General features: G+C 41.7%; 2 protein-coding genes across 5 annotated transcripts in view; one reads left to right on the forward strand and one right to left on the reverse strand.

Moving 5' to 3' along the window:
• The window catches only part of cg (zinc finger transcription protein combgap), a 58,967-nt gene that overhangs the window by 42,712 nt on the left and 5,251 nt on the right, over positions 1–11,004 (forward strand). For 2 of the 4 annotated variants that reach the window (XM_017619906.1, XM_017619909.1), the window contains 6 exons: positions 2,541–2,701; positions 2,771–2,873; positions 2,977–3,210; positions 3,408–3,498; positions 3,576–3,740; positions 3,797–3,923. In XM_017619906.1, the coding sequence (XP_017475395.1) occupies positions 2,541–2,701; positions 2,771–2,873; positions 2,977–3,210; positions 3,408–3,498; positions 3,576–3,740; positions 3,797–3,923 (881 nt within the window). Of the gene's footprint in view, positions 1–2,540; positions 2,702–2,770; positions 2,874–2,976; positions 3,302–3,407; positions 3,499–3,575; positions 3,741–3,796; positions 3,924–11,004 lie in introns of all 4 variants that reach the window. The other 2 variants (XM_017619908.1, XM_017619907.1) reach the window with 2 other exon arrangements.
• LOC108365767 (uncharacterized) lies at positions 6,127–7,920 on the reverse strand. The gene is made up of 2 exons (XM_017619911.1): positions 7,425–7,920; positions 6,127–6,707 (listed from the first exon to the last, which is right to left on the reverse strand). Exons 1-2 carry the CDS (start codon positions 7,808–7,810, stop codon positions 6,305–6,307), a joined length of 789 nt encoding a protein of 262 aa, XP_017475400.1. The 5' UTR covers positions 7,811–7,920; the 3' UTR covers positions 6,127–6,304.

An 11,004-nucleotide genomic window follows, 5' to 3' on the forward strand; every position in this document is an offset into this window, starting at 1 on the left:
CTTCGTAGACGAAACCAAACAAGTCTAGTACATGCTATACATACTACGTATGTATTGAAAATATGTGCATAAAAATAATGCAATTTTACTTCTAAATACAATGGATAATGGTATGTGCACTTACGTTTATGGTATTTCTCACCCCTACCCCAAAAACTGAGAACTAATATTATTAAATGTTTTTATTTAATAAATTCAACAATCCCATCGAAACATTACTAATTGAAAAGCATTAAAGTAATACCCATCCAAAAACTCCATGTATTGATCTAAGTATTCTTCGTTTCCGAAGCGTTCCCCAAGTTGGAGGCTGGAAGAAAAAAACACTCCTTTTCTATGTTTTGACCAACACAGTTTTCCATTACCTTTCATTTCGCGGCACTGCACTTTTGGAGAGTATGGTCTTGTTCTGGCTAATGCTAATATCCGTGGTAGCAAAATGTTGAGAACATATCGCACGTTTAATAATATAGACATGTAATTCAAAATTTACGTTTTTGGAGATTTCATCATGCAATTAATAAACTTGATAAGTAGAATATGTTGAATCTAACAGATAAGCAAACTTCCCAAAGATTGCAAAGATATGTGGCTTTCCATCTGTTATTTTGTATATCAACTGTATGAATTGATAAAACTTTGATTGTGTTTTCAAACAAAATTGAAATTTTGAAACATTTCGTTATATTATTAAACGTGCGATATGTAGATACGGATATTTTAGAAGGAAGCGCTGAAAATTAAAAAATTTTGTACCGTCTTCCTTGCAGTTGCATTTTGCATTTTTTGCTGCTTCCAAATGCGCATCTAATTTTTCTTTTTATTATTTTAAAAAGTTATGAATTTTTTTTTTGCTTTGTCGATCAAATTCTTTTCAGAAAATTTTTTTATTATTATTTTCAATCTTTTAGCTAGATTTTGGTAAAATGTTATAATCCATGATATAATCCATGATATAATCCAATCCNTGCTTTGTCGATCAAATTCTTTTCAGAAAATTTTTTTATTATTATTTTCAGTCTTTTAGCTAGATTTTGGTGAAAATGTCATAATCCATGATATAATCCAATCCATAATCCAATGACATTAAGTGAACTACCTTCTTTTTTCTACCATGGTGCAATCTGTAGTAAAAGCCATATAAATAAAAGTTTAACTGCCGGATTTACGAAAACACTTTAAGTGAAGTGATTTTTTTCATGAAACTGGCTATAAATTGTAAAAAAAAAATTGAAATACTCTATAGTGAGCGGTTAGTCGAAAGTGAATGGTTAGTCGAATACGAGCGGTTAATCGAATAATTGCTATTTGAATATTAACTCANTTCTACCATGGTGCAATCTGTAGTAAAAGCCATATAAATAAAAGTTTAACTGCCGGATTTACGAAAACACTTTAAGTGAAGTGATTTTTTTCATGAAACTGGCTATAAATTGTAAAAAAAAATTAAAATACTCTATAGTGAGCGGTTAGTCGAAAGTGAATGGTTAGTCGAATACGAGCGGTTAATCTAATAATTGCTATTTGAATATTAACTCTCAAAAAAGTTGCTAATCTACTATTCGACTAACCGAATAGCCGGATAGTCGATTTTTAACAAGAGCGCTAACGTACATATAAGCTTCGAAAATATTGAAAGTTATTTAGCACGCATTTTAGATTAGTGGTTATAATATTAGCCCATCTTAAAATATATCCTAATTTTTCTCATTATATCGTTTATTATTAACCGACTTCCAAAAAAGGAGGAGGTTATCAGTTCGTCGGAATATTTTTTTTTCTTTTTTTTCTTTTTTCTTTTTTTTTTTCTTTTTTTTTTCTTTTTTTTCTTTTTTTCTTTTTTTCTTTTTTTTCTTTTTTTTTTCTTTTTTTTCTTTTTTTTTCTTTTTTTTCTTTTTTTCTTTTTTTCTTTTTTTCTTCTTTTTTTCTTTTTTTTTTCTTTTTTTTCTTTTTTTTTTCTTTTTTTTTATGTATGTTACCGCATAACTTTGGACCACGTCAACCGATTTCGATAATTCTTTTTGCATCGGAAAGGTAGTCCCATACTAATATCTGGTTAAGATCCGATCAGTGGATCATGAGATATATATATATATATATATATATATATATTTTTATATGAGAGTTGAAGTCTGTTTTTTTTTTGCTAAAAATTACTTGTAAAATCTCACATCAATACTTTTTTTGTTAAGATTTTTTTGTTTGATAATATTACTTAATAATAACTTTAGTTTATCTGCGATGAATTCAAAATCAAATAAAATATTTTTTTATGGTATCAAAATTACTCAGCAACACCTAAAAATGTATTCGATCACTTCAAGCTGGACTTGTAGTAAATGCCACGTATGCGGACGACCGGATCGGCTTTTGCAATTGGGTTACTACTGAGCCATCAACCACGATACTAAGACTAACACATTTGAAATCATGACATTATATTTTATGTTTGCAAAACTAATCCTAAAAATCTACAAAAAGTTAATTGCTGTTTGTGTTCGTTTTCTCTGATCTTTTTCCTGACTTTAATGCACTCCCAGGTGACATTTTGCCGGGGATTTCGGTACAAGTTCAGAAAGTTATTCAAGGTTTAGAGGAAACTGAAGATTCACAAGGGGATGCACCCAACTTAAAGTTGGAGCCTGGTACATTGGAGCTATCTCCTAAAACTGAGTTGCAAGATAATATGAACTATAATGAGGTAAGCAAGCGATCTTGACTTTTTATCGGCACATTGAATTTGGTCTTTTTTGCTTTACTCACTATTTAGAACGATGCTACCGTTAAGAAAGAGCGTCCATATAGTTGCGATGAATGCGGCAAGTCGTTTCTCCTGAAACATCATTTAACAACACATGCGCGGGTACATACAGGTAAGGCACTTTTCAAATTATTTATTTATTTATTTATTTTAATATCAAATAATATCTATTGAGTATTTTTTTATCGTGACTGTGGGAAATTTTTATATTGCAGGCGAGCGGCCGCATGTGTGTGTGCATTGCAGCAAGAGCTTTGCTCATAAGCATTGCCTTAACACGCATCTTCTTTTGCATTCAACTGATCGACCCTTTCAGTGCACCGAATGCAAGAAAAGTTTTACTTTGAAACACCACCTGTTGACACACTCACGTGTTCATAGTCGTGATCGGCCATTTATTTGCCCCGAATGTGGGCGCACGTTCCCCTTGAAGCGGCATTTAGTAACACATAGCAAATTTCACGCTGGTGAACGACCATACGTGTGTGAAGAATGTGGAGAAAGTTTTGCTCAGGAGAATCACTTAATAATGCATTCACGGTTAGTGGAGAAAGGATTAAAAATATTATGTTGCTGTGAATTTTCTGTTACATTGTCTAAATTATTATTTTTTCAGTTTTCATGGATCTNCGGCATTTAGTAACACATAGCAAATTTCACGCTGGTGAACGACCATACGTTTGTGAAGAATGTGGAGAAAGTTTTGCTCAGGAGAATCACCTAATAATGCATTCACGGTTAGTGGAGAAAGGATTAAAAATATTATGTTGCTGTGAATTTTCTGTTACATTGTCTAAATTATTTTTTTTTTCAGTTTTCATGGATCGTTGAATCCATTCGTATGTCCAGATTGCGGCGCTACTTTTCCACGCAAATTCCAGTTGGTGAACCATGGTCGTATACACGGAAAAGTGCCACACTCCTGCACCTTGTGTGGCAAAGAGTTTTTACAAAAGCGTACGTTGGTATCTCACATGAGGTAATATTCAAATTGTCAAAATCTACGAAAATAATCTTAAGTTTGGGACTTAACAGGGTTCACACTGGCGACCAGCCATATCCATGCATTAGTTGCGGGGAAGGATTTATGTCGAAAGCCGAGCTAAATCAGCACGTACGAAACACACACGGAGGCGTAAATCCAAACTCTTCGAACACTGCGGTAAGGTCACAAACAATTTGCAAAATTTTAGAACTACATGGGTGCCGTGAAAAGGCGATTTGTATATATCTCTGAAATGAAGAGTGAAAATCGTTTCGACGTTCATTGCATTTCATTTATATGTATGTAGGATGCCGAGTGTTTTATTTTCATTTACTTTATATTTTATTGAATTCTTTAAATGTAATACATACAGTACAATTTTGGTTTGGCAAACTTATGTTAATCGCGGTGGCAGGCAAACAATCGCGGCGACGGTCGACAATGAATTCAATTTTATGTTCTTTGCCTACAGTTAGGTCAGCCATCATTGGCGTGCGTTCGTTAAGTTCGGTCAGTAGGGTTGCCTATATTTAAGGACTAACGTCAGTGTTACCGTCTACTCGGACCCAATCCCACATTCGGACCTCCTGACCGATCATTCGGCTCGAATGATGACACGCTTGGTGGCTCGACTGCCGGCTCCCATTTTTTCATATATTCGGCGACTGTTGTAGTATTTCCGGGACCTTCATGTTCACCCACCTTCCGCACCTCGTATCTGTCGTGGCCCAAGACCTTCGTAATTTTGTAGGGGCCCAAAAACTTCGGCTTCAGCTTAAGACCAACACCGTATTGTGTCCGCTTAATGGCTACTAGCTCGTTGATCTGGTACTTCACCGCTTCTTTCCGCTTCTTGTTAAAAGATCGACGATTCTCCTGCTGGATCTTGTTGATGCTTTCCTGTGCTTCCTTTCGCAACTCTTCCCGCTCAGTGTCCAACTCCTCGATGGCGGCGTCCTCTATGAGCTGTCGCAATTCAGGGATGACGTTAACTCGCATTTCGAATCCCGTTAACAGCCTGAAGGGTGAGATCTTCGTACTTCGCGGCGACGTGTTATTGATGTGTTGGCTCGCTCAAGGTGTTTGTACCACTGACTGGGAACGTCGACGCACATTTTCGCAAGCATCGGGATGATTATCTTGTGTATGCGTTCCACCTGCCCATTTCCTCTGGGGACACCCGTGGTTACCAGGAGATGCTGTATTCCTTCGTGCTCGCAGTATTCTCTGAAGGAAGTCAAAGACGCGCCGCGATCCGAGATGATGCGTTTCGGATTCCCAAACGTCGCCGCCTGCCACTTCAACTGGTTTATGACGACACCTGCTGCCGTGGTTTTCGATGCGTAGAGCCACACAAACTTTGAGAAGGCGTCCACTACAACGAAGATGTAACTATATCGCTTCGACGTCGTTTCCACTGGTCCCAGATGGTCGATGTGGTAGGTCCCTAGTGGCCTATCTTCCTTACTTATTGGCGTCAGATAACCCTCCATCTTCCCTGACTTACTCTCCGCAACGATGCACTCGACGCAACTCTTCACTATTTTCGCCGCTTTTGTAGACAACTGTGGGATGTAGAAAGTCTTCTCGACTGCTTCTTGCGTCCTTTTCGGTGAGAAATGACCCTGGTTATGAGCAACTTTGATAATTTCTTCCTCCATAGACTCGGGCACGACAATCAGTTCCTTAATGGGGTCTTTATGCAATACCTGATGCTTTATAAAAAAGTCCTCATATTCATCCTTCTCAAGTACCTTCATAACCGCCTTGATCCAGGGGTCCATCATCTGCGCTTGTTGCAGTCGGTGCTGCAATGAATCTTCCAACAGCAAGCAAGAAACTCGGCTTAAGGCGTCGACGTGTGTCATCTTGCTCCCGCTTCGGCGTTCGATTTCGTAGTTGAAATCTTGAAAGAATAACGCCCAACGGGTGACTCTTAATGGAGTGTCCCTTTTCCGCATCCTCATCTCGAACGCGTTACAATCCGTAACGATTTTAAATTTCAGCCCCAGCAGATAGACACGCCACTTCTTGAGTGCCCCGACAATGGCCAGCACTTCCAGCTCGTAGGAATGACATTTTTCTTCAGTTTCTGTTGTTTTCCGGCTCATGTATTGTATGATGTGGAACAGCTGATCGTCAGCATCCTTTTGGAGAAGGACTGCCCCATAACCATACATCGACGCATCCGTGTGCACCTCCGTCATCGCCTTGGGATTGTATAACCGCAATACTGGAGCCTTCAATTGTTTGAATGCCAGTAGCTGCTCTTCTTTTATCGTAAATTTCGCATCGCGTTNGGAGCCTTCAATTGTTTGAATGCCAGTAGCTGCTCTTCTTTTATCGTAAACTTCGCATCGCGTCNCCATACATCGACGCATCCGTGTGCACCTCCGTCATCGCCTTGGGATTGTATAACCGCAATACTGGAGCCTTCAATTGTTTGAATGCCAGTAGCTGCTCTTCTTTTATCGTAAATTTCGCATCGCGTCGCAGAAGGTCCGAAAGTGGTTTAGCGACCACTGCATACCCCTCTATGAATCGCCTGAAATAGGATGTCAGGCCCAAAAACCGTTGCACAGCCTTACGATCCTGTGGTATTGGAAAGTTTTCGACCGCCCTCGTCTTAGCCTCAGATGGCCTGATAGTACCCTCTTGTATAACGTAGCCCAAAAACGGCTCCCACCTTTTGGACTTCCTCGTTGATCTCCTTGGCGGGAATGATGAGGTCGTCCATGTAAGCGTCGACGGGTACCGTTTTGTATCATGTCACGGAAAACTGCAAAAATGAACCTGGAGAACACGGCCGGCGAGTTCGAAATTCCAAACGGGACGTAAAGGAATTCGTATTGTTCATTGTGAGTCACGAATGAAGTGTACTTTCTCGAACTAGCCTCAACCGGTACATGGAAGAATCCATTGGTGAGATTGAGTGTAGCAAAAACGTTTGGCGCGTGCAACCTTTCAACCACATCGTCGATTAGTGGCATCGTNTTAGCCTCAGATGGCCTGATAGTACCCCCTTGTATAACGTAGCCCAAAAACGGCTCCCACCTTTGGAACTTCCTCGTTGATCTCCTTGGCGGGAATGATGAGGTCGTCCATGTAAGCGTCGACGGTACCGTTTTGTATCATGTCACGGAAAACTGCAAAAATGAACCTGGAGAACACGGCCGGCGAGTTCGAAATTCCAGACGGGACGTAAAGGAATTCGTATTGTTCATTGTGAGTCACGAATGAAGTGTACTTTCTCGAACTAGCCTCAACCGGTACATGGAAGAATCCATTGGTGAGATTGAGTGTAGCAAAAACGTTTGGCGCGTGCAACCTTTCAACCACATCGTCGATTAGTGGCATCGGAAAATTGTCCCTTACTATCTTCTCGTTGAGCCGTCTGTAATCGCAGCAAAGGCGCTTGCTGCCATCTTTCTTAGCGACCAATAGGACAGGCGATGCGTACTCCGACGTGCTGCGTTAAATCCATGTTGCTCTCTCATCCATGTTGCTACCTGCTCCTCCACGCTGCACTTGTCTGCGTGTGACATACGTCGTGGCCCCGCGTATACTGGTGTTTCGTCGGCCAACAAAATTTTCATCTCCACTGGCGTTTCGCGTTNCCGGTACATGGAAGAATCCATTGGTGAGATTGAGTGTAGCAAAAACGTTTCCGCGTGCAACCTTTCAACCACATCGTCGATTAGTGGCATCGGAAAATTGTCCCTTACTATCTTCTCGTTGAGCCGTCTGTAATCGCAGCAAAGGCGCTTGCTGCCATCTTTCTTAGCGACCAATAGGACAGGCGATGCGTACTCCGATGTGCTGCGTTGTATCCATGTTGCTCTCTCATCCATGTTGCTACCTGCTCCTCCACGCTGCACTTGCCTGCGTGTGACATACGTCGTGGCCCCGCGTATAATGGTGTTTCGTCGGCCAACAAAATTTTCATCTCCACTGGCGTTTTGCGTGTCTTCCTCGGCGCATAGCTGCTGACCCACTCCCTTACAAGATTTGCCTTCTCCTTGCTGAGATGTGACAAGTCGAGCTCGGGCTCGCTCCTCCATCATTGTTACATATAGGCCATCAAACTCGCTCCATAGATCAGGTTCTGTTTCGATAATTGCTACCGCGGTGTTGCTGATTTCTTCTGATGTCTTAATTTTCGGCTTAAATTCCACTAGAANGGCGCATAGCTGCTGACCCACTCCCTTACAAGATTTGCCTTCTCCTTGCTGAGATGTGACAAGTCGAGCTCGGGCTCGCTCCTCCATCATTGTTACACATAGGCCATCAAACTCGCTCCATAGATCAGGTTCTGTTTCGAACCGCGGTGTTGCTGATTTCTTCTGATGTCTTAATTTTCGGCTTAAATTCCACTACATCCTCGTGAACGACTAAGGTTACCTGTTTCAGGATGTCGTTACCGATTACTGCTGCATACTTCATATCGCGTTCCCTGGTCACATGAAACGTGATTTCCAGCTCCATCTCGTCGATGCTAAACGCTCTAGTGAAACTACCTAATGTAGTTAGCCCGCCTTTCCCTACTCCTACCAGACGACGTCGATCGCCGACCAATTCAATATCACTATCCAGCATAAGCAAAGTGTCATACCGCAGTAAGCACAGGTCACACCCTGTATCGACTAGAGCGGAGAATGTTATATGGTTCCGCTTAACGTCTACGAAGATGCATCTGCCCGCTGTTCCTATCCTGCCGCGTATATCGTCTCCTAGAGTGTTGTCGTTATGGCTCTCCATTTTGATAGCAGCTGGAGCGCTCCTACAGTCAGCAGCTCGGTGTCCTGGTTGGCCGCACCTGAAACATTTAAACGATCTGCGACAGTCCTTGGCCCGATGAGAAGTGCTCCCACACTTAAAGCACCTTCTTGCCTCCTTTACGCGTGCATTCGGGTTAACAGGAATTCTGCTTCTGGCGGTCAGCTATTTGGATTCGGGGTAGTCGCTTGCTTGCGGCTACACCGCACCTTTTCATATGTGCTTATCTGCTCCTTGAGTTCCGCTACGGTTTTGGCTTGATACAAGTTAATCTTATTTTGTTTCGAGTCGGGGATGTCATCTATAAAGTACTCAATGAGACTCATATCGTCCAGCTTTACTGGCTTCCCGATCTCCATCAAGGAGTAGAGGTATTCTTTAAGGTCCTCGNGCGGCTACACCGCACCTTTTCATATGTGCTTATCTGCTCCTTGAGTTCCGCTACGGTTTTGGCTTGATACAAGTTAATCTTATTTTGTTTCGAGTCGGGGATGCCATCTATAAAGTACTCAATGAGACTCATATCGTCCAGCTTTACTGGCTTCCCGATCTCCATCAAGGAGTAGAGGTATTCTTTAAGGTCCTCGTTGTTGTGCTTACAGCGGTTCCGTAACCTGCGATGCACCTCTAACGACGATACCTTGACTCCAAATTCCGATATCAGTGCTTGCCTCAGCGAGTCCCAGTCAGGGACATGGCGCTGACTGCGTATAAAAATTTTGGCAGCCCTTTTAGCAGCTGTTTAGAATATATGAATTTTTGGAGCCCGTTCCAATTAACTGCGATACCGTTTTGCTGGAAATCTTCCAGCCATTCCTCCACCTGCGGCTGACCCGACCCANCCTTCTTGCCTCCTTTACGCGTGCATTCGGGTTAACAGGAATTCTGCTTCTGGCGGTCAGCTATTTGGATTCGGGGTAGTCGCTTGCTGGCGGCTACACCGCACCTTTTCATATGTGCTTATCTGCTCCTTGAGTTCCGCTACGGTTTTGGCTTGATACAAGTTAATCTTATTTTGTTTCGAGTCGGGGATGCCATCTATAAAGTACTCAATGAGACTCATACCGTCCAGCTTTACTGGCTTCCCGATCTCCATCAAGGAGTAGAGGTATTCTTTAAGGTCCTCGTTGTTGTGCTTACAGCGGTTCCGTAACCTGCGATGCACCTCTAACGACGATACCTTAACTCCAAATTCCGATATCAGTGCTTGCCTCAGCGAGTCCCAGTCAGTGACATGGCGCTGACTGCGTATAAAAATTTTGGCAGCCCTTTTAGCAGCTGTTTAGCATATATGAATTTTTGGAGCCCATTCCAATTAACTGCGATACCGTTTTGCTGGAAATCTTCCAGCCATTCCTCAACCTGTGGCTGACCCGACCCACTAAAGGACGTCAACTAGTCTTCTATATCGCGCAATGTGAAGCAGGTACGCTCATGAAAGCTATTTGGCATTTCCCTTGATGGGGACGAACCAGCGTTATCCTAAACGGAAGCTGCATCGACATCACCACTAGTGTCATCATCTTCGCTATCGGCATTCAGACCGAAGTGCTCAAGTAGTCGGTCCTGTAGCGTGACTTNCACTAGTGTCCTCATCTTCGCTATCGGCATTCAGACCGAAGTGCTCAAGTAGTCGGTCCTGTAGCGTGACTTTCCGTCCTGAAGTGGCCAGTCCTAACTCTAACAATTTCTGTTTCAGTCCGGCTACGTTCAGTTCTAAAATTTCTTGTCTCCATTGTCAACCGTTTCCACTTACAAAATGCGTAAAATATCAAATCCTTAACCTGAACAGCATCGTAACAAACTTAATTACGACAATTGTTTATCGATTTTTCGTTAATCAATCTTCTCAACCTGAGCCACCGTACATACGAGTACTAATTAGTAAGATTAATCTTTCGTTATGTAGTTACAAAACTTTCTTTTTGATACTTTTCTTTCTTTTTTTCACAAATCCATGGACAAATATTTATTTGCAACGGATTTTAAATCAACAAAGTAAAACATGTACAGTTTAAAATGCTTAAAACATTCTGCCCACCATCGAAACCTAACTTTTAAACATATATCGTTCAGATTATTTCTGCTCTAACTCCTACATGTGATGGCCAAGAGGAAACATACGTACATATATCGTTAGCAATAAATGGCAATGATAATTAATTCGATAAGCAAAAGGTTAATTTACATATACAAAACATTAGTAGTCAAATTATATTTTCACTTAGCTGCGCTCTGCTTTTGCCCTACTGTTGGCTTGTATGACTTGACAACTGCTACAACTCCTCTGCTCGTTCGGCTACAACATGACGACAACGACGTCGACCACAACACCCAATAGGCTCCACGCAACAACTCCGATTGCACACCAGCAAGTTCGGATACAACAACGACTTTGCGCTCTACTGTGTCACGCACAAGTCCACTGCAACCTTGTAGGATTCACAGCTTCGCAACGCACTTCTACTACGCGTTGTCTCGT

The sequence above is a fragment of the Rhagoletis zephyria genome, unplaced genomic scaffold (assembly GCF_001687245.7).
Source record: "Rhagoletis zephyria isolate East Lansing unplaced genomic scaffold, Rhagoletis_zephyria_1.1 Rzeph_scaffold_01993, whole genome shotgun sequence".
NCBI classification, from domain to species: domain Eukaryota; kingdom Metazoa; phylum Arthropoda; class Insecta; order Diptera; family Tephritidae; genus Rhagoletis; species Rhagoletis zephyria.

Coding starts and splice junctions, on each gene's coding strand:
- LOC108365767 (XM_017619911.1), bottom strand. CDS start 7,810: ATGATGGAGGAGCGAGCCCGAGCTCGACTTGTCACATCTCAGCAAGGA. Junction 6,708..7,424: donor ATCGACGATGTGGTTGAAAG/GTTGCACGCGGA, acceptor TGTGGTTGAAAG/GTTGCACGCGCCAAACGTTT.